Source organism: Branchiostoma floridae, chromosome 2 (assembly GCF_000003815.2).
Source record: "Branchiostoma floridae strain S238N-H82 chromosome 2, Bfl_VNyyK, whole genome shotgun sequence".
Taxonomy (NCBI): Eukaryota; Metazoa; Chordata; class Leptocardii; order Amphioxiformes; family Branchiostomatidae; genus Branchiostoma; species Branchiostoma floridae.
In genome coordinates this window covers 7436472-7460050 of record NC_049980.1, presented here as the reverse complement: position 1 = coordinate 7460050, position 23579 = coordinate 7436472, and the positions used below count along the sequence as shown (strand labels likewise).

Here is a 23579-nt window from a genome sequence, read left to right as displayed (position 1 = left end):
GAGTCAGAATCTTGCACAACATTTTTTTTCAATATTTGTCCAACTTTTGAACATGAGACATTATCATCACAGCACCCAAAAACCAATCTTTCTTGTGCCATGCCAGTTATACGTCATACAAATATGTAGTTATATATGGAGTTAATTAATCTATAGTGGATCCTACTAGCTATTTACCAAGTATATACCAGAATACAAAAGAAGAAGCGTGAAATCCCCCCGAGACCTCTAACGGGACACGTGAATAAAAACTTATTCGTGACTGTGTGAGCCGATGTCTACCCAGCTTCAGAGCCCGACCAGGGCCTAAGATTAGTTAGACACAGCGCAAACCCCCTGGGTAATGTGACGTAGGCCTAAACAGATATTGTATTAGTAATGATAACAAAGATGGCAACAGCCCAGGGTCACCACCACCCAGTATTTTCTAGTGATTTCTTGTTCGCTGGGCAAAACATACACAATTTCAAGCAAAAATTTAGAAACCTGGAATGTTTCAAAGCGTATTACAATATTTTCCAACGTTTTTCATTGTATATTCTGGTGTATTACCAGTAAAAAGTCAGACGTCTGCAATGCCTGATTGAAGAGACATACCTGCCTACTGAAATCTGCAGTGAAGGAAAAGACAGGCTTTGCCCCTGCTTGGAAGCACATATTCCCATGGAAGGTGGAATTGACGTAGCTCCCTCTACTGGACCTCATGGGAGACACCTTGATCTTGTAGCTGGACATGTTGGGAGCATCTGCCGGGCCACGCCTCTCCTCCATCAGCGCTTCATAACATAACTGAAGCTGCTAAAGGCAAAAAATATCAAACACCATCAATGCAAGTTCCACTTCATCATGCACTCTATTGGACAATGACAATTTTCATGTAATGCTAGTTCATCTTTATCTGGGTGGCAACCTATATCATTCTGTTGTATCTAAATACAGGGTATTTAGGGATATCAAGTCGGCAGACGGTGATCTGAGAGTGAAGTGAAATATTTGGGAAAATTTGCAATTTGAAAATACCAGTAAGTCCGTTGACTTGATATCACTAAATACCGGCGCTGTTTGTAAATACAATGGATAATATATATTAATCCATGGATAACCGGTGCAATGGCCGAGTGGGTAGAGTGTTTGCCTTGCATTCGGTAGGTCGTGAGTTTGATCCCCGGCCGAGTCATAAGCAAGGACTCTAAAAATGGTACATGTTGCTTTCTCTCCTTAGCACTCAGCACTAATGAGGAAGAGTATGGAAGTTAAACACACATCACTACCAGCGGACCAGCCCCCTGCTGTAATGACTTGCACAAATGTGTGGTCCAAGGGCTTTGAAGTGGAGATGGGCGCCACCCTACACATCCGTAGATGCAGGGGCAGACTTTAACTTTTTTTTTCTAACTTTAACATGGATAAAGGTGAACAGGCGTTGGACAGGTGTAACAGTGCACTAACACTCTTACCAATTCTACCCACTTTTACTCCAGCTTGGTATCTTCAATGTTTCCTGATCATGTAACGTTACCTATGAGTACCTAGCATAGGCTAGGGATGTCCCTCGGATAGGACATTAAATAATTTAAAAGACCATACCATAATGATCAACATAATGATCATGGTCACTAAAGGAAGAAAGAAAGACATATTCAACAACATTCAAGAGATCCAAAATCAAGAATAATGCAATTCTTTCACCCCTATGGCACTTTTGTCCTACCTCATCAGCTCCAGGGTTCTCCACCTTGTATCCCTTGTTCCCCTCCAGTTTAGGACAGCGCATGTCGGTGCTGATAGCGACTGGCCTCGGAGGACAAACCAGCTGGAGGTTCTTGCTCTCTACCTGTAGTGGGAAAAAAAAGTAAAAAATGCAAACCTTTGTTTTTCCTTAAGAACTAACAGTAGTTCACCTTTATTCACATGGTAACCTACATGTATATCCATTATTTTTTCTTCAAACGAGATACTTAAGGATATCTAGTCGACGGATGTTAGTTTCAAATTGCAATATTTTTATATTCCAGTCTAAAACAGCCGTCTGTAAAATTGATATATCCCCAAATACTCCGATACACTGATAAAGGCTACCCCGCGGATAAAGGTGAACTAGCATTACATATATCATAGAGTGGAACTCGTTGCCACTTTAATTACTCTAGTAGGGGCATTCTCATTAGATTATAAACAGCACTAATAGTCTTGCAGCTACAGGTAGATGTACAAAAATTAGGTGTGACATGTACAGGTCGTTCGGTGTAATATAACTAGCTGCTGCTGCACTGCATGCCAGCAAAGCTGGTGTGTTGTGCCTATATATGGGTGGCTATAGATATAAATATTACACCTCTTCCTCCTTTTCAGGCTTTAAATTTGACCTCTACCAATGACGCTTCCAAATGATTCATTTTTGTACTTCTGCATCAAAGCTATGATTACAATTTCTGAGGCAAAAGATTAACTTTTGTACTACAGTCGATTGCGCACAATGTACATATAAGTATAAAGTAAATACTACATACTAACCAATGCCTCCAGATCAGTCTTTTGATGTGTCATAAACACATACACACACCAATCTTTCCCAGGTTGTGGCTTTTCTGCAAACACCCCAACATTTAACAAGAAACCATCACGCTGTAAAACCTGAAAAAAAAAAGAAACACCATGATGGTATGAATGCAACATTGTTACATAATTGCAAAGGTATTCCTAGCTGACATAAAAATATCTGTTCTCCTCTAAATACATTAAGTCTCTCATCGAGCATTTCAGATCATAAGGAGACTTATAAGGGAATTTATAAATCTCAAAAGAGTGCAAGAAGGTCTTGTGGTATTATAGGTTTGTTGACTTTAAGTTGTTGACTTTGGATTGTTGAGTTTGAACCCCTTGTAGGCCCCAAATGTTGAACCCTTTAGAAAAGTATTCAACACCAGTGTTTCCTCAATCCACTCAGTGGAATTCCGAAACAAGGTGCTTGCCTCTGTTTGGGATGTTCTATTAGATAGGATGTAAATCCAGAGATCCCGCATTTGAGAGCCACACCACAAGCATAAGATCCCACCACTGTACCGGACAGTTATTGAAAGAATAGTAATACTGGGGTCCATCCCAGTGTGGTTGGATTCACAGTTTCTACTGGTGTTCATGCCTAAAATCAAGGTAGTTTACCACTAATTTAAGGCCATATTGATTTTATGGATGACATCCACACGGGCATTGATTTTTGCCTACTAGTAGCTGTTCTTAAAAAAATTGGCCACATGTGACCCAATAGCATCCCAGGCTAATTAGAAATTAATGCTTGCCAGAGGCTCTTCTCTCCGGAGTAAGGAGGCACATGGTCAGGGCAAGGGGCCATGATAGCGACCCTCTTTAAACAAGAATGGCAATAAAAACATTATTGAAATGGTCATGACTGTCTCTTACAAGCTGCTGGAACTGAATTTTAACATAAGACAACAAAACCAAGCTTAGAAAAGAATGGACTGGATGTTTAGTGACCTGTCTAGTAGCATTTTTAATGCTGGATTTTTTCCCCCTCACACATTCGTTTTGGGGTCTCGATAGGGTTTCATCCCAAAATCAATTCAATATGGACTAATGGAAAACAAAGAAAGAACAAATTTCTGTCTGTCCTTCTTTACACAGTCTTTGATCTTTGGCATTCCCACCTGTGATATTGTTGCTTGATCTACATTTGAAGCCGTTTGGAACTTATCTGCCAGCTGCTGGAACAAGTCATCTCTGTACTCATCAATCTGGGTGTTGATGTCCTCCCCCTTCTCACAGCGCAGGAAGTACTGTCTGTCGTTCACGTCCTTCAGGTAGAAGCCTGTGCCGTGGTTGGGACCGAAGGTTCGCAGGTCCACCAGTGGTACTCTGTAGTCAGGAGTGATTGTCACAATCTATAAACACTTATTGGCAGAAGACAAGTTATGACAATCCTTAGACAACATTGTACAATAGCTGTGCAAGTACATGTACGTTTGTTTACCTTTATCCACGGGGTAACCTTTATCTGGAAACATGAAATTCAGGGCTATTACATGTAAGTCAACGGAAGCTGGTTTGAAATGCAATATTTTTAGAATATTACATTTTGAAACTACTGGCAGTCGACTTAACATGATACCAGAATCCCCTGTTTTATAAATAACGGATGTAGGTTACTTCACAGAAAAAGGTGAATTAGCCATTTAAACCAGGATTGTTGGTATGTAATTCAAGGAACTTTCCATAAAGCGTAAAATGCAGATGGAAGTCAACCAATTTTTGAAGACATGTGTTGAAAGGAGACCTGGATGATTCCACCCATTACCAACTCGACCCCTGAGTCAACTTAACCTGACAGTTCTGAATAATTCAGCCCAACATCCTGGTCAACTTGGCCTACACTAATTAGGGAAAAGGGTTGGGGTAAGGGTGCTGGGCTGACTTGACCAGAGTGTTGAGCCTAGTTGTTCTGATTTGCCAAGTCAATAACAGGCTGAAGTGCCTGACATACAATGTATGGCTGTCTACAGTTCAAATCTTTTTTCTGTTCCACTCGTTGTTGATAATTTGTTTTGTACATTTTAAGCCAAGGGCAATACAACTTCATCAACTTTGTGTCATGAAGTTCAGATTCTTTTCACTCATGAGGTGAATCTTTTAAGTCCCAACATGCAAATTTCTCTCTTTGAATAAGAGGACGTGTCCTGGATACAGCACTGGTCTGAAATCCCAACTTGGTATACCTGAAAGGCAACTTTGCTTCCACGTGTGCGTGCACATCCTCTATGCTGTCTACTTCCATTTCTTCTTCTTCTTCTTCTTCCGGCAGGTTCTGACAAGCCACTTTTTCCTTCAGTTCTTTTTCGCTGTACACTTTGGACAACACGAGCCACCTCGGGTATATGCACAACACAGCTTTCCCATGGGAAAGGCACTGATCAGGCGGAATATCCACTTCAAACTGATGACTTTCCCAAGGCTTCTCTGACAACCAACTTTTCAACAGTTGCTCCAGCCTCTTACTACTCTTCTTTCCTGTGAAAAAAATGTCCTGAAAAATATAATAACAGAAATTATGATATAAAATAATTGCCATTTTCCATACACAGTGTAAAGCACTTCAAATTTTCCATAATACCAACAGGTTTCTATTAGATCCTTCTTAGGTTAAAATGTACCCCAAGTAGTGTTCTAACCCATGCCAGTGTCTATATCCCCAGTGGTGTCCATAGCCCCCAGTAGTGTCCATACCCCTACCAGTGTCCATATCCCCACGAGTGACCATACCCTGGTAGTGTCAGTACCCCCTGGAGTATCTGTACTCCAGTAGTGTTCGAACTCCCCAGTAACGTAAAGTCTAATGGAGATCGAAATAAACAAAGAAACAAATGTCTGTACCCCACGACAGTAATGTCCGTACCCCTAGCAGTGTCTGTACTTTAAAAACTGTCTGTACCCCCAGTTGTGTCTATGCCCCTTGTAGTGTCCGTACCCACAGTAGTGTCTGTAGCCCCAGTGTGTCTACCAAACTTTCATTTCTTTTGCATGCTCACAGCAGTCTTATGGTTCCCTAGGAGGATCTCATCCATATAATTGAATATCCTAATAAAAGGGTCTGAGAATTTGTAACTTAACAATAGACTATTTCCTCACCTTTAGTTGTCCCCATTCTTGGAAAGACAGCACAACTGTCTCCCTACAAGCCATGATGCTGTTGAGATTGTCGAGGCTGACTTTACATTCATAGCTGGCCTGGTTGTGCAAACGTCCGCAGCAGTTGGCTCCGCACCTGGCATGCTCCAGGATTTCTCTGCGGACCTTGTCTTGACTGAATCTCGGCAACCATTGGGAGATTCGTCCTGCTATCTCATGGAAGAACAACTTGATACCAAACCCTGTAAAAAAAGGAGATGCGGTATAGGGATGTGGTATATGGGGATCTAGAATTTAGAGACAATGGCCGCGGGTCCAGAAGATAATCTGAACATAAGATGAAGATGATGGAAACAGAGCTGACTTACCTCCACATTTCTGCACATGAACATATGCTGATTTCTGGATTGAAACAAAGGAGAAATTATTCATTCACTTGGACTGTAGCCTCGACATATGACCTAAAAATAATCTTGAATAATAGCAAGATATTCAACTTGGCATTCAACAAGGAGTAGAGTCAAACCTGTGAAGGTGGCCAACTACACATAAGGGCCACCTTGCCGATGTGACCACTTTTTGGTTGTCCTTTGTAGATTTTTCCTATAGCTATTGACACAATTATTAACCACCTGCTGACATGGACCAGATTCTATCAGTCCACTGAATTGTCTTCTTAGGCAGTTGTGACTTTTTTTAAACCTGACCTTGCTGTTAAGTTGTTGTGGCCCAATGGAAAATCAATATTTCACATAGCACTTATGTCATGTTTTTGCTAGGTCAGTTTACACTGTAAACTGACCTAGCAAAAACATGACATAAGTGTGTAAACTGACCTAGCAAAAACATTACATAAGTGTGTAAACTGACCTAGTAAAAACATGACATAAGTGCTATGTGAAATATTGATTGTAGTGTAAACTGACCTAGCAAAAACATGACATAAGTGCTATGTGAATTATTGATTTTCCATTGGGCCACAACAATTCTATTAATTTCTCACATTTTCAGCGAAATTAATGCTTTCTAAAATGCCAAAGATGCCGTCCAGTTTTGATGGGCTTTCAGGTGGATGCTTATAATGTTTTCTTAAAACATTGGTCTGCTTATTTAGAGATGGATGAAGTCAGCACACAGGGAAAAAGCATTTGACACCTCTTACCATAGTCCTTTGGCACCTGTCCTGTTTCCCATAGATGGCCACCTGCATGGGGCACGGCAACACTTCATCCTCACCTGCTGGCTTCCTGGGTCTCAGTGGGACCATCTCCTACACAGGATGTGACAAATAAAAGGCTTCTTATCGTATTTATTTATTTGTTCAGCTGTTTACAAACAGCCAGGGCTGCCCAACTAGCCGTAGGCTATTATCAAGGGCTAACCCTGTACATGTTCGCACATGTTCGCACACGACGGGTTATACCGCCCCTTACGGGGTGACAAACCCGTCCGGGTGAATGATGTAGATCACCATGAGGCTGATACGAGACAGAGGTTTGCCAGGCCTCCATCCGGATGATTTGAAGTGAATCACCAACTCCCGACAGAAGGATTTGCACCAACGCACACCGCACCATCGCACGTGTGTTTTTTTTTTAACGTGCATGGGGTATGGCTCTCCCCATACACGGGACCTCCATTTAACGTCCTATCCGAGGGACGACTCATTTTTCACTTGAGTAAAGTGAGGAAAGTCGTGTAAAGTGCCTTTCCCAAGGCCAAGGGCACAAGACCGGCAACACGACAGGCGGATTCGAACCGGCGACCTCTCGGTCACGGGCCGAATACACAGTACCACTGTGCTACGCGGCCCCAAAAGGCTTCTTATTAAAGTGGTCAATGGACAGTATACAATCGTTATGTGTATCGGGTGATAAGGAATACACTGTATTGATAAAAAGCAGTTACTCAAGCAAATGGATATGATTTTGGAAAAACGTTTCAGATAGCATCCACTATCTTTTGTCAGTGAAACTGGCATATCTTAATACCTGGTTGTCTAATCTTCATTGACAAATACACAGTCTTGTTTTCAAGCCATCAATCTTGTTGACTAACCTACATTACATGTTCTCATAATTTGTTGGGATGATTGGGCATATAACTGTTATATAAATTAATAGGATTAACATGTTCTGAATTCTCTTGTCCAGGATGTTGGTAATATCATTGTTTCTTACATATAAATAATTATTATGTTATGTAACAGTGGGGGGTTTAAGTAGTGCTAACTATCCATGCCAAACGCCTGTCAGGCTTTTGGCTCGATCAGTTAGACCGCTGGTGTTGTGATCCTAAGGACCCGGGTTCGATTCCCGGGCCGGTCGGGATATTTGTATATATTGTTTATTTCTGTTCTACTCGCCCCTCAGACTTCTTACATTGGCGCCCGACGTGGCCCTGGTGGATAACAGGCCGGAGATGTGCCTGCCCACAGGGTGCTCGAACTGGAGATTCGAGGACGAATCTTGAGAAGAAGAGGGGAGTAGTGTAACAGTGGGGGGTTTAAGTCTCAGACTTCTTACAGTTACAATGGCCTTAAGACTAATAGGCTGCTTGAAGCGTGATCTAATCTATTGGCATATTACCATGTTCTTGGTGAGGGACATCCCTTCGTCTTCGTCTGCTGCCATGAGGATCCAAATTCCTTACCATCTGGACATTTCAACGTGAGACTTTGATCCACAACAATCCGGAAAACGCTCCATAATGTTGCATGTTGATGTTTTTAAAACCGCATTGGAGGGTCCAAGGACGTTGGTGGTTCCAAAGTGCGCAAACTAACGCAGACCGGGGCATTTGTGGGACTTCCCAGCAGTTGATGAAGTCATCACAATGTACAGGTGTGCTTTTGACCACGAAGAGGAACAATAAACAAAAGTTCACACTTTTTGTCCAGTTATTTCCGGGTTGGCACATGCACGGTCCTTGAGGGAGTTACGACTTTGTCGACAGGGAGGGGCTATTCTATAAACCAATAATAAGTAAATAAGCACACAAATTATGTCCGTAAACAAAAATTTCAGAGAATAATAATATTGCATTGACTTAATAATTTAAGTCCTAAAATGTTCAAGTAGTGAATCATTAAAGAAAAAATATGTCCCCCATATAATGGTATTGCCTTACTAACCTTTGACCTTTTAGCAAAGGCGGAAGTGAAGCCATTGAGTGTTTTTTACCACAGTGTTTTTGTTTTGATAGCGCATCCATTCAGGACCACTGGCAATAACCAAGGACGTTGCAATAACACCTACCTGTGAGCTGGGTCACTGAAAAGCAGAAGTCCTTCATGGCTGGAGAACAGGTGATTGTATAAACCGGATGGATGGATTCATCAAGAATGTTTTGGTTGCGGTCGCATTTGTCTCGTCACGAAAATGCAAATGAGCAAACGCCCGATTTCACGACCACGAAATTGGAATATGACCTGACGTTGCGACGTTGCACGTGAGTTGCCCAATCCCGGCACGCGAGGAAGCCCAGGACAGCGATCGTGCCCCACGACGTATGTCTATGATTCTCAAACTGACAACATACAATTGACGAATCGCTGGGAAAAATGATGCCCCACGACGTATATTTAACGTTATGTCTATGATTCTCAAACTCACAACATACAATAATTGACGAATCGCTGGGAAAAATGATGCCCCACGACGTATGTCTATAATTCTCAAACTGACAACATACAATTGACGAATTGCTGGGAAAAATGATGCCCCACGACGTATGTCTATGATTCTCAAACTGACAACATACAATTGACGAATTGCTGGGAAAAATGATGCCCCACGACGTATGTCTATGATTCTCAAACTGACAACATACAATTGACGAATCGCTGGGAAAAATGATGCCCCACGATGTATGTCTATGATTCTCAAACTGACAACATACAATTGACGAATTGCTGGGAAAAATGATGCCCCACGACGTATGTCTATGATTCTCAAACTGACAACATACAATTGACGAATCGCTGGGAAAAATGATGCCCCACGACGTATGTCTATGATTCTCAAACTGACAACATACATCAGTTCTGTCATATCTGATTTCACATCTGACAGTGCTACCCGTAATGATGTGAATATGTGACATATGACAATGCGAAGAACTTCTGTTATCTGCCCTACTATGATGACCTGAAATATTACACCAAGTCAGGTTTTTAATCTAACATCTGACATTGGTCCTTACACCAAGTCAGGTTTTTAATCTAACATCTGACATTGGTCCTTACACCAAGTCAGGTTTTTAATCTAACATCTGACATTGGTCCTTGCGCCATGTCAGATTTTTAAATCAGATTTTAGATTGAAATAATCTGACTGTTTGAAGACGAATGTTTGATGTTTGATTCAAAAATCTGACAGTGCTACAAAAAGTGTCAGATGTTAGACTAGAAATCTTACATTGGGAGGATGATTGTCAGATGTCAGACAGGAAATCTGACAATAATATGAAAAATGTCAGGTGTTAGATTAAAAATCTGACATGGCGTAATGACAGATGTTAGATTGAAAACCTGACATGGTGTAAGGGCCAATGTCAGATCTTAGATAAAAAAAACTGACACCGGTTGTAAGGACCATTGTCAGATGTTACTAGATTTAAAATCATAGTAGGGCAGATGACAAAATTAGTTCTTCGCATTGTCATATGTCACATTTTCACATCATTACGGTAGCACTGTCAGATGCGTCAATTGTATGTTGTCAGTTTGAGAATCATAGACATACGTCGTGGGGCATCATTTTTCCCAGGGATTCGTCAATTATTGTATGTTGTCAGTTTGAGAATCATAGACATAACGTTTATACGTCGTGGGGCATCATTTTTCCCAGCAATTCGTCAATTGTATGTTGTCAGTTTGAGAATCATAGACATACGTCGTGGGGCATCATTTTTCCCAGCGATTCGTCAATTATTGTATGTTGTCAGTTTGAGAATCATAGACATAACGTTTATACGTCGTGGGGCATCATTTTTCCCAGCAATTCGTCAATTGTATGTTGTCAGTTTGAGAATCATAGACATACGTCGTGGGGCATCATTTTTCCCAGGGATTCGTCAATTGTATGTTGTCAGTTTGAGAATCATAGACATACGTCGTGGGGCATCATTTTTCCCAGCAATTCGTCAATTATTGTATGTTGTCAGTTTGAGAATCATAGACATAACGTTTATACGTCGTGGGGCATCATTTTTCCCAGCGATTCGTCAATTGTATGTTGTCAGTTTGAGAATCATGGACATACGTCGTGGGGCATCATTTTTCCCAGCGATTCGTCAATTATTGTATGTTGTCAGTTTGAGAATCATAGACATAACGTTTATACGTCGTGGGGCATCATTTTTCCCAGCGATTCGTCAATTGTATGTTGTCAGTTTGAGAATCATAGACATGCGTCGTGGGGCATCATTTTTCCCAGCGATTCGTCAATTATTGTATGTTGTCAGTTTGAGAATCATAGACATACGTCGTGGGGCACGATCGCTGTCCTGGGCTTCCTCGCGTGCCGGCATTGGGCAACTCACGTGCAACGTCGCAACATCAGGTCATATTCCAATTTCGTGGTCGTGAAATCGGGCGTTTGCTCATTTGCATTTTCGTGACGAGACAAATGCGACCGTAACCAATGTTTTCCACAATAGAGTTAATGTTTGAGGTCTAGAGCTAGAGTAAATAATTATGTGTTCAGTTGAAATATTAAAACTTAGAAAACTATACCTGGCTGTATGTATGACAACAGGACTGGAAACACTTTTTGAAGACATGGATCTTTACTTACATCTATAGGAAAAAAATTCGACCTTGCTGTGATACCTCAGTGTGGCTCACAGTTTCGACGTGTGTTTCTAACGTTTGATGGATCTCCATAATTTTACAGCATTTGGACTCAGATCGATCAGGGTAGGGGGCGGATAAGGTTAGTTGACGTAAACAAACGAAGTGTTACTGATACTGATATGATAACATTAAATGACCTGCACTAACGCTTTTTGAAGCCAAGGGTAAAAATTTGATCAAAGAGGGGATAGGTATGGGGAAAACCCTTGCTGACAAAAAATTTTGTGTGTGGCACTAACCTCTACCTAATACCCTGGGATTAAGTTATAACGTGTTATGTTGTTGTATCATGTATCCTCATCATATTATCAGATGTTAATGTAAGCTGCTCATGTCCATCATGATTTTCTAGCCATTCAAGGGGCAATTCTGGCTCTTGTCAGTGCTTGCCCTAATGTGAAATCCCTTGATATTCTCCCTAATGATATATCAGAAATCTGTCTGGTATGAATGACCAAGGAGGTTAAAAAACACATGACTAAATAGGCCAAAACGAGTGAGACATTCCTCTTGTGGTTGTGGTGACCTGAGACTGTCAGAACCAGGCCAGCATAGTAACATGAACTGTGTCCGGCCACTGCCATTCAGATCAAGGGCAAAGTGTCACACCGTGGGCCTGTTTTAGAAGCTTCTATCCAAGCAGAGGTAACTAATGCTCCGGCATGTTTTAGACTTCCTTTTAGGTATTTTACCAGGGTCTCTCTTTTGCCAGGTTTTCTTTTTGTCCACCAGCCAAACTGAAAACCTGACAAAATAGACGACCTAATGAAATGGCTAGTAACAAAAAGACATCCAAAATAAGCTGGAGCCTAACTTCTGCTTGGAGAGCACTAAGGGCTACAAATACACCTAGAATTTGAAATATGCAGACAGGAAGCATGTTGACTATGTAGTGCTCCGGGTAACACGTTGGTGAAAGGGAAATTGCTTTCACTGTTTGGAATATCAACATGCTTCACCATGTCCTTGCCAAAACGTCTGGTTGAGCAGCTCATCAAAAAATCTCCAAAAGAGGAGCAAAATGCAGAGTCAGCATCTCCAGTGAGTTTATGATTTGAGTGTATGATTCAACTCCCTTGTATTTCTCTCACAAAAGCTTGAATAATGTGGAGTTGAAGTTTAAGATGATCGGAACATATAATTTTGGACTTGAGACACTAGTAAAATCAATGTACAATAGTTATATTTGTTTTGTTACATAGGGATTCTTTTTTTTTAATTCTTAATTCAGCCAAAGTGATTCAGCAAATAGTGTAAAATACAGGAAGTCTGTTTTGAAGTTCATCACTCAGATGTCTGATCAAATATTTTATTGCCATTGACCCAAAGTAAGGCTAGATATAGAATGGCAGTTTTTTTCCAGGGTTGGTCTGGTCCCAGGAAACAAACATTTGCCTTAGTACTGCAGCTGAACATGTGTCCTGCTCTGTACGTGATATTAACACTTTCGTAACACAAGTAGGGTACCTGCATGTATTTTTCAAGTACATATAAATTGTGCTTAATATTCTAGTTTGGAGGCATTTTACATGTATGTAGCCTTTGCACTCTTACTTCCCTCACTTTCTTAATGTATATTTTGTCTCTCACCAGTTCCCAAAGGTCATCGATCTGAATGTCGGCGGTGTCCATTTCACCACTTCCCTCTCCACTCTTCGCAAGTACGAGGACTCCATGTTGGCAGCCATGTTCAGCGGACGTCACAACGTTGTCAAAGACGCCTCAGGCTGTTACTTCATTGACAGTGATGGCACCTACTTTGGCCACATTCTGAACTTCCTGAGACGGGGTCAACTTCCCCCTTTGGACGTCTGTAAGCAGTTGTACCTCGAGGCTCAGTATTTTGGCATTGAACCGCTTGCGAGTAAACTACGGGAGACACCGCCAATCATAGGGGAAAGTCGCCGGCAGCATTTCCTAGGACAATTTCCAAACTACTTCCAAACCATGGAAACACTCATCCGACTTGCCACCGAGGCAGATTATCCCCTTAAATCTTCAACAGTTTTGATCTGCTTGTACAGAAAGGAGCTCATTGGTTATTCAAGGCCACACAAACAAGCTAGGTATTTAAAGATGTCATCTGAAGACTTGGAGAAAGGAAGAAAGTTGTTTAATGTGGACATTCATGTTGCAACGCACGACTGTAAGGAAGGACATGCCGGGTTGAGTCTTGGACCATGGGATGTTGAAGTTGAGGAAAAAGATGTGTTTAAAGTTATGCTTCAAGACTTGAGGAAAAGAGGATACTCAGTGAGAGAGAGTAATGAGGCAAGGCTGGAAGTGGGGAAATGCCAGTGGTCACACGAGTTTGGTCAGATGGCAAAAGTGTCATGTGGGAAGCACCTTTATGGAGTGGTTTTTGAATGGTGGTGAGAAGCTTAAAATCTGAGATGCAAGACATTTCCACGTTGAATACAATTGTATGTATTTGTATTTTGTAACATGGCGTCATGTTGGCAAAAACAGTTACGGTGTTAGGCCCAGAACCCAGAGGTATTAGGTTGGAAAGCCCTGACATGCTAGGGATGTTGTGTCTTTGGGAAAGGCGCTTTATAAGACCTCTCTACCTGACTAAATGGTTGTGGAGGTAAAAGGTGGTGGAAGGAGAGCGATGGACTCAACCTTCCAATACCCTGCCCAAAACATACCTAGTGCATCATCATCATATCGTTCCATGCCAGTGCATAACAACCCACTACCCCTACGGCCTTAAATAGGCTATGGGAATATCTTTGTTATTCCATTCAAAATAAAGAATGTATACTACTCAATGTATACTAAATATACTCCTTCCATAGGTTCATATATATGTACTAAAATGCACATACTGGTAGGGATATTTTTTGTCAAGCGCATATCATGTTATCTAATATCATGTTAAATGATGTGGAAATACAAGTGTTACAGTCAAAAGAATAGTTTCATTCCAGGACAAAGTGTTTTTTTTTTCAAGTGCAAACAACTAAATGACCATGCTTTGCTTAATTTTTTGGCAATCATTTCAATTCTTCCCTGAATATACATTTAACATCTTATTCAATGCCTTTGGCTAAATAAAGTCTGAAATAACTTGCATAGTAAATATATTTCAAATTTTTCTCTCACACAAAATATGTTTGTGCTTCAAAAGCAAAACCAATAAATGAATATTTCAAATGTGGCAGGATGGGCATTCATTTTTGAGCATCATAATTATCATCATTACTAGTATTATCTCATCATGTGCATATCACTGAAATCCATAATCCATCCAGCTTATGCATAATAATTGCAGTGATTTCAAATTTCTCACATTTCCCATCATTCTCATATCCAAAAGATGCAAGTATACCGGCATTGTAAGTGCATAGAGCTAAGCATATCAAAATTCTACTTCAACTGACCCATGCAAGCACATGGTACTAAATTGCTTTATAAGCCACATGTTGTCATGTTTTCTAATTGGCAGCCTTCAGGATCTTTTTATCACAAATGATACACCATTCCAATAGCCTGGTATCCATCTATCCTAGCTTTAGAACAATGCTAAACTTTCTTCCAACACATACAAATGTACATGTTGTATTCATCATCAGTATTGATCTTGAAGAAGGCAAAATTTTGTTATCGAAAATTTTGATTCATGTATACCTTTGCGTTGAAAGAAAGTTTAGCATTGTACTATGATTACAACCAACGCAGATGAGCTTCCAAGATATCATAGCTTTAGTTTGCTCGAATGATTTTTGTTCGTACGTCCTGCACCAAGTATGTCTCAGCAGAGTAACAGGGTCAAACTGATGAATGACTTATTGATCTCTAACACACAGAGCCAATCAGAAATCATTGTCTATTCTACAAGGAAGCAACCGAAGGACTAAGTGGAGCTAGAATATGGTGGATACCAGGCTATTACTCCATGGGGTACCACGATTACACCTTGACATACGTGGCATCAGTGGCCACGCCACAGTTGTTGTCCTTCTGAGAGATGAGGACGTAACCGTTGTCGCCCCAGTGCGTGGACCAGGAGTTCTTGATGAGCCAGTAGTCCTGCATGTTGCCCTTGCTGTCAGGCATGCTACCATAGCCAACCGCCAGCACTGCATGGTCCAGGTCCTCTGGCTTGTTACCTATCGGGGGAGACACATGTCAATCAATCTGAATATCTTGCAGTTTGCAAGGCTACATGTGCATTGCAATCAATGGCACACAAAAAGTACTGCGCATTGTCCAGTGTTAAGCAACCCTGCCTCCAGACCAACAAGATTGGGCAGAATCATACACGCTAGTGGAAAGGGTTGCAGTCCTTAAGACAGGATGTCCAACAATGGTCCACTGTTCAATGACTTGTCAAAAAGAGAATTTCCCCAGTACGGTACCTAATAACAGTAACATCTATGCTTTCTGTCACAACCAGAAGAATACTAGTAATTTCTTTTTTTAATCAAAGGCATATGAACAACATAGCCATGTACATGACATCAATGTATTGTAGGTAATGGTTAACACCTACAAATACTAGTTAGTATAATTATTCCACTGCTAAAAGAAATGGTAGTTTTGGATAAATGCATCTATTCTAATGAGAGGTGTATCAAAACAAGATTCTGTACATACCACAGTCCTTGTCATAGTAGACGCCGTTGGCGTAGAAGCTGAAGGTCTTCACGGCTGCGTCTATCCCGACAGCCACTGGGCCGAAGTTGGCCAGTGCCATCTTCAGGGCAGTTCCGTTTTCAGAGGTCACGTTTACGTAACCAGTTACAACAGCTCCAACGTGCTTGGGGTCAAAGTGACACTTGCCGTCCTGTTGAAAAACAGTAGTGTGAGATTTAGCCTGGGTATCATTCTAGTTAAATCCGGCTGCCGTGTCATCGATCTTGTGCGAAGAGGACAGACCATACATGTATTAGTGAGCTTTAAAGGCGCCCAGAGCAGTTTTTAGAGCATCTAAATTAAAAATTTCTGGATGAGACAATTGCAACGATATGTACATTTAGTTCAGCATACTGGCACATTTGTACCATTATTTCGTACTTTCAGCCTTGAAAAAGACGCACAAACAAGCTGCAAACGGCCCCCTTTGATTTATTGGGTTCTTCAATAAATCAGCACAGAATTGAGCCACTAACGGTTTCCCGTCTGTAATTTTTTGGTAAAAAATGTGAGGTCACCAAAAGACTGAAAACCCAATTTTTTTCCTAGGCCTTATGGAACAGTAGTGAAACTCACTGCTCCTGTGTAAGGTCCATAGTGAGCAGCTGTTGCAATGCCTCCATGTTTCATCACCCATTCATACGCCCTCCACTCCTCCCCACCGTCACAGGCGTTGTTCCCGTACCCCCAGGAACAGTCCATCAGGTTCTGCTGGGACAGGGGCACCAGCAGGCCTGTCTGGGGGGTAAGAAGGTCATGAATCAAGGTTAAAATCAATTTAGCAATCTATCAGCTCAAATTAACTGGGAGAGCCCTACTCAAGTTCCAGGGTCAGGAAATGCACCAGCTGGGGCTGCTCCAGGAAGTAAAAAGGGGATCTCAAGCATGTTAAAAGTGAAGGGCTAGCAACCCTTCCATGTAAAAAAAAACTACAGTTCCAGAGCAAGCTGCTAGGGCCCAAACCTACAAAATTTCTTCCTTGCATCACAAGCTATCTTTCTTCTTCTGTCACCAAAATATCAAGACCACAGGCTGCCTATACAAAGAATTGTAGACACATTGGATGTTGCAAGTACCTTTTTGAACCAAGCTCCCTCGATGGCCTCTGCAGCGCCAAAACTCCAGCAGGACCCGCAGACAGCCTGGTCCTTCACTGGGGTCACAGCACCTGGGACAGGAGTATATGTGGTGTAATCACAGGGACAGATGGAGTGACAACTTCTGGGAACACCATAAAGTAATAATAACAATGATTTAGTTTTGGGTTGACAGAAAAGGTTTTTACACTATATTACCCCAATGTTTTGGATGTGTACCTTATTTCCAGGTGAAGACAAAAACTTATTGATCACTCCTCTTAGCAACATCTTTATCATGATTTACACTCAATCTGACGGGTACCTCTGATAGCCCAGTTGATGTTGTCAGGAATATCTGTCACTATAAGCTCCTCTTCATCGAAGGGCAGGCCGTTGTTAGGCTCTGGGCTGTAGGTGCGACCACGCATCATCTTCAGCTCGTCATCCGTGCGGTCTGCCAGATGGTTGATGGCCAGGGTGTAGCCGAGGTTAGCACGGTTCTTGGAATGAATCAGCCTAAAAAAAACATTGTGTGGAATTCGCTGTTCAAGCTCATAATACTCCCCTTAACAAAATACCTGATTAAGTATCCATTTGAATAGTAGAGGTGGTCCTGACTTACACTTTAGAATCTGATAACTTGGGCTTGAGTTTGAATCCCTAGCAGACCCTATAGCTAGTGCTATGTCCTTCGATGGGAAAGACACTTTACAGCTATTTCCTCACTTGACGCAGGCCAAAATGATTACCAAGTTTTGGTTAGGGATGTCCTCTCGGATGGGAAGTAAAGTCTGAGGTCCCCTGTTTAAAGAGAGACACACCTTGAGTACATTTGAGATCCCATCACACTTTTTGGAAAGTTTAATCGTAGATGTCCATGTGAGTGGATCAAACTTTACAGTCCACTCTCATCCAGCTTGTACTTGCTGTACAAAACTGGCCATGGTGTACTACTGTAAATGCATTTAAGTTCACAGGGATTTAATTTTGCGGTAGCGGGAAAAAAGACATTTCGCGTTTGATTTAAGTTCGCGGTAACACCATAGATTGAAGTCTAATACCATAATAGAAAAATGTTCACGGTGGTTTTAAGTTCGCAGTGAAGTGGTCACCGCGAACATTTCTGCATTTACAGTATGTCAAAAGGTGGTTTACCAGTTATACAAAACAAAACAAACCAAACCATAAACTATATATATATATGTAACATTACATCCTGCACATTAAAAAAAATCAGCTAGTTGATCTCAGCTTGAGAAGTTGAAAAAGTGATGTACAAAATTCTACAAACGATAACAATACAATTTGTAAGTCAAATGAATAGTAGTGACCTTGAGTTAGTTGTGAACACGCTGTGCCTCTGAGCATGCTCCCTGCTGCCATCCTCGTACGTCCGCCCGTGTTTCTGACGGTACTCCCGGAACAGCTGGTGGGTGCGGTCGTTTCCTTGGTGATGCTCCACGAAGTCCTTCATGGGGTTAAAGGTCATGTGGTGCTCCACCCCAGGTCCAGGGAAGTCACCACACTTCATCCCTGAAAATGTAAGTTTTAACAATCATTGTTCTGGCCATAAACTAGTTGTTTGTTATGTGTTTTTTTTTACGAGTTTGCTCCGTGCATGCTAAAGAGACCACTTCTGGGTATTGATGGAACACCAACTGGAACAGCATCTCTTCTCCCTAAGTTAGAGACATTGTCATGAATGAGAAAGCATCTCACAAAGTAAAGTGTGTCTGTAAGAGTAAGAGCAAGGATAAACTGACACAATATTGGAATTTTTCAAAGTAAGGCTATATTTAGAGTAGATCAATGCTTTCATGCCTATACGTTTGAGTATTTAGTTCCATAGACAAGTCTCTTCAGAAACTTCAGAAATCAAGCTTGAATACTTTATACAGTATTCAGCCAAGGGATTTCCTTGATTCTTTCAAACTTGAAATTTGTACATCAGCTTTAATTCAAATTGATACAGATTGATAACATTTACATTTGCAATGATGCTCTAAACATATATGCGATGTAAATTCAACTGGTCTAGCACATGCATTCAAATCACTACTAGTCTAGTAGTGTCACTATTTTTACATCTGATTCAGATCTACTTAACCTTGGTACATCTTTGGTCTCAGATTTCAAGGGAATAGAAGTTTTGAATTTTGAACAGTACAAGATCATTTTCATTTATCTTGCGCAGGAACCATACCTTTCGGAATCTCAAAGTCACCATCTGACACCTCCGAACTGAACATGGTATAGTCCAGCAGGTACTCGTCATAGTGTGAGCCGAGCAGACTGTCGTATCCCTTCATGTAGTACGCTACTGGCACTTCTGTCTTCCCCTTGCTCATGTACAGGATGTATGTATTGTTTTTGTTGCCTCCTCCTTCAACAGTATTCAGCATGTAAGCGGTACAGTCTAGTCCCTTGTAGGGGAAGGTTCCAATACTCTACAATTAAGAGACATAACAAATTTGATCAGTGTCACACAGAAATGTTAGTATGTACTCTAGAGTAGCAGTTTATACAAAGACATGGTTGTTTCACATTTGGACTCTCATTCTATATCATATTATCCTAAAATTGACCTCATCTTGTGCTTCACTTTTGAGAATTCAATTATATGGCCATACTAATGTAATTTCTTGATTCTTAGATCTTTAAAAGTGAAAATATACCTGTAGCAAGAGGACATCATAAAGCTATAAGGTAGGGAGAACGACTTGAATATGATTGTATTCACCCCATAAAACTGAGTGCACCCGGGCACAAACCTGGTCCTCAGGCTTAATTTTTATCATGTTTTTCCAGTTAGGTTTTTTTTTTAATTTAAAAAAAAAACCTGAGAACCAAGAAATTAAATTGGTGTGGCCTAAGCTAGGGGGCTGGAAACCTAGCCCGGAGTCCAGCCTTGTTGGCTTGGTCCACTCCCAAAGGTCTCTACCCTGCCACAACCATCGGAAGCAAACAAGGCTAGACTAATCAGGCTAGTAGAAACCTATACAGTCAAACCTGTATTAGCGGCCACCTTTGTATAGCAGCCACCTGGCTATAGTGGCCACTTTTTGTCGGTCCCTTGGATTCGTAATGATTAAGAAATAGGCTTAGCGGCCACCTGTCCAACGCGGCCACGGCCACACGATTTCCGGTCCCGTTGATACAGAAACACTGCCTGTTGCAACCATACGGCGGCCTTATGTCACCCTGTGCCGGGTTTGAAATTGTAGTTTGCGAGGATTTGGAGTTCATGACAGGGTCATTTTGGCGGTAGCAGAAGTTATGTCGGAATTTACCGATCGAGACAATGTTACTTGGTGAGAAAGATTAGTGGGAACTGAAATCATGTGTAGCTTGCTCATGGTCAATTGATCAACATTTTCTCTATAGTGGCCACCTGTCTATAGTGGCCATATTTCTCCAGTCCCTTGAGTAGCCGCTATAGACAGGTTTGACTGTACTACTTCTTCCTAACATCAAAAGTTATCTGCCATGAAAACATCAGCGCCACAGCATGCCGGGATTTACAGTAAGATAGAAAAACAGGAAGTTCTGCAGCCAGCATGTGGCCCGAAATCAACCTTGACATTTGTATCCACAAGACCTACCAAATTCCAAAAATCATCACAATCCACTCTAGAGGTTCTTATGTCATTGTTCCAGAAACACACAAAGATAGAGCCCAAAAGTCAAAACTTCCAGGTCCTACATTTGTCATTGAGGTAATCAGTTGAATCTTTACATGTATTAGTTTTATAGTTGATAAAGTTGTTTAAACCAAACCAGCCCAAGACTAAAAGGACAGTCTCACAACTGAAATGTTAGCTCATAGGATAATGTTAATGGACCACAATTCTAATCTTAGCAGATCTTCCAGCAGATCTGCTTGGAGCAACAAAGCAACAACAAAGGATCAACACAATTCATTAATTGAAGGAGGTTGAATGAATCTTTCAAAACTATCCCTCCTTTGAAGATAGCTGTCCACAGCAAGATTATTGCCTGTCTTCATATGCTTATCTATAAGAACAACATGTCTGTCTATCGGTCTTCAAAGGGTGTGATATTATCTATCATCCTAACCGAGCGCTTACTTTAAACTTGGTGGTGTCTGGGAATATGGACTGTGGCATGACCGGATTTTCCTTGTCGCCGTTGATCTGGAAACATGACTTCTGGTTGGTCACCTTCTCTGTCGTCATGTACGCCATCTTGTACATGGCGCCTCCTGTCTTTGGGTCGCTTTTCTGGATAGTTGACATCATGTCTTATATATATATAGAGACAAATAGAAAGGAGATTAACTCAAGACGTTTTATTCACAATTTTCCATAGTCCAATATATATTGTCTTTAGTTAATGCTGACCCTATGGCTGAACAGCTATGGAATGGACAGTCGTACGAACAGATAAATGTCTAACCTCTTAAACACGAAGGTTTCGGCCAACCTCTTTATTCAACTAGCATGATAATACTAAACTCAGAAAGGGGTATTTTACTATTCCTCACTGGGCATAGTCCCATTTTTGCCCATAAAATCTCTGTGGTTTCATATGGTAGTGTGGTGTATTTGGCTCAAAGCCCAGAGGTTCTGGGTTTGAGTTCTTCAATATGCTCTAAGACTGTTGCCCTTGCGAAAGGCACTCAGCATTCCTCACTTCATTATATCTCTCAGATAGGACGTTAAATGGAGGTCCGTGCATGCATGGATATGCAGCTTACACTGTGTTACACTATGAGGCAGCTTGATGGGCATGCCATAGAAACAAACACAATTACTAACAATTTTATGGTATTGTGGGGTGAAGAAAAATAGTACAGATATTGTCCTAAACGCCACTGAGCTAATAAAAAACATACTAGTCTTTCAAATGAACAACTTACCACCATAGAAGTCGATCCTGCTCATCCCAGCCTTCTCATTGTACCATACCTCAAATGGTTCGTGGATCTGAGCATACGGCAGGGAGAGAAAGCCTCTCACGTGGTACATGGTGGGCATTTTCACTGCACTGGTGCAGGCCAGGCCTTCCCAGGGAAAAAAAAGACATCAACAAAGTCAATCTAAATTCAAGCAGGACAAAGCACACATGGAAGATGTTGGCACTGTAGACTTTCCTCATACAAATGTGGTAATACCAAATTGAATATTTTGCATTTCATTGTGTACATCTGTCATGCTACCCGAAATCATTAAAATCTTCGCAAAGCTATATATATATACATGCAGACTCTACAAATATTTGGGAAACACAAAAACACACCAAAAGCAATAAAGTTACCTAAAGTTACCATAAGATGGAGGTAATAAAAAGTGCACTTCAGCCTGCCATGCAGTGGAAATTCAATTAGTTCAAGAATTCTGATTTTAATTTGGATTCTAACTAATTCCTCTTTTGTGAATTTCACTACACATGCGGGCAACATGAATTATACTTATTACAACGTAGATTGATCAAGATGTACAGGGCATATAATAATACGTTAAAACGTCCAGCTAAAAAAATCCTGCAAGCAAAAAACAGTCGTTATGGATGAACTAACTATCTCAATCTGTGTCAGTCAAAGACTCAAGCCGTATAAACATAACCATCAGAACAAAATGCCCTATTCCTTGGCCCTGAACAAGCTTACACACTGTTACAGCTAAAGCACGCAGGGAGAGGAGTCTTACCAGCGAATAGCAGCAGAATGCATAACTTCTGTCCCGCCATGTTTCTTGTCCCTGTGTGTGTGACCGTCACGTGCACCTCTTCTGAGCTAGACTATACCATTGATATAGGGGGGTAGGTTATCTATCTTATAATGATCATACACGTACAACTTTATGATATGACTACAAAACGAACTAGTCGAAATTATATGATTAAAGCCTTATGTAACAACATTCAGTCTTTAAACTGATGGCATTTATCTACAAAATTTACAAAATTATCCCCCCCCCCATAGGCAAAGATTGTGTGTACGAACAGTTCAATGACCTCTAGCGTACTCGCCAAGCAGAGGTTAGGCTCAGGTTGGTTTTGGCGTCTCTTTATGCGTTTAGGGCTTTCCAATTTGTCAGACATTTTTTTCCCCGCCATCAAGAAGGAAACTGATGAGATTGACAAAATAGAAAGCCCGATAAGATGTCTAAAGGACGTCCAACATAAACCCTGGTCTAACCTTTGTCTGCTGTTGAAATTTTGTTATCTCCGGCGATGGTCAAATTCAGTCTGCCAGCGTTACAAGTTAAGTTGAGCAAGAGAACTGGGGAGGGGTCTGCCACAGGTATATTTTTTATAGCTATACGCAAATTGCAATATCTCTGCAATCAGGGAAAACAACCCACCAGCACCGAAGAAGCCAGATTTTGTTTCCTTTACTC

General features: G+C 41.2%; 4 protein-coding genes across 5 annotated transcripts in view; 1 reads left to right on the top strand and 3 right to left on the bottom strand.

The window, feature by feature from the left end:
* The window catches only part of LOC118432371, a 15377-nt gene extending 6779 nt beyond the window's left edge, over positions 1–8598 (bottom strand). Inside the window, exons 1-9 of the mRNA XM_035843913.1 lie at positions 8229–8598; positions 6803–6910; positions 6009–6042; positions 5641–5882; positions 4731–5038; positions 3666–3873; positions 2515–2634; positions 1712–1834; positions 598–798 (exon numbers count right to left, since the gene is read on the bottom strand). Of these exons, the coding sequence (XP_035699806.1) occupies positions 598–798; positions 1712–1834; positions 2515–2634; positions 3666–3873; positions 4731–5038; positions 5641–5882; positions 6009–6042; positions 6803–6910; positions 8229–8273 (1389 nt within the window). The 5' untranslated portion in view covers positions 8274–8598. The remainder of the gene's footprint in view (positions 1–597; positions 799–1711; positions 1835–2514; positions 2635–3665; positions 3874–4730; positions 5039–5640; positions 5883–6008; positions 6043–6802; positions 6911–8228) is intronic.
* Positions 8599–8825: 227 nt separating this feature from the next.
* LOC118409270 (BTB/POZ domain-containing protein KCTD7-like) lies at positions 8826–13952 on the top strand. 2 transcript variants are annotated; one of them, XM_035810163.1, is made up of 2 exons: positions 8826–8947; positions 13091–13952. In XM_035810163.1, the coding sequence occupies exons 1-2, from the start codon at positions 8933–8935 to the stop codon at positions 13871–13873; spliced, it is 798 nt and encodes a 265-aa protein (XP_035666056.1). In that variant the 5' UTR covers positions 8826–8932; the 3' UTR covers positions 13874–13952. The 2 variants fall into 2 exon arrangements, with proteins under 2 accessions (XP_035666056.1, XP_035666055.1); XM_035810162.1 differs by lacking the exon at positions 8826–8947 and adding an exon at positions 11678–12538.
* Positions 13953–14809: 857 nt separating this feature from the next.
* Positions 14810–22971, bottom strand: LOC118409269 (digestive cysteine proteinase 1-like). The gene is made up of 10 exons (XM_035810161.1): positions 22887–22971; positions 22097–22240; positions 21306–21478; positions 19421–19664; positions 18549–18750; positions 17540–17733; positions 17215–17306; positions 16715–16876; positions 16100–16289; positions 14810–15612 (listed from the first exon to the last, which is right to left on the bottom strand). Exons 1-10 carry the CDS (start codon positions 22924–22926, stop codon positions 15413–15415), a joined length of 1641 nt encoding a protein of 546 aa, XP_035666054.1. The 5' UTR covers positions 22927–22971; the 3' UTR covers positions 14810–15412.
* Positions 22972–23294: 323 nt separating this feature from the next.
* The window catches only part of LOC118432362 (prokineticin receptor 2-like), a 2029-nt gene continuing 1744 nt past the window's right edge, over positions 23295–23579 (bottom strand). The window contains exon 3 of the mRNA XM_035843900.1: positions 23295–23306. Within this exon, the coding sequence (XP_035699793.1) occupies positions 23295–23306 (12 nt within the window). The remainder of the gene's footprint in view (positions 23307–23579) is intronic.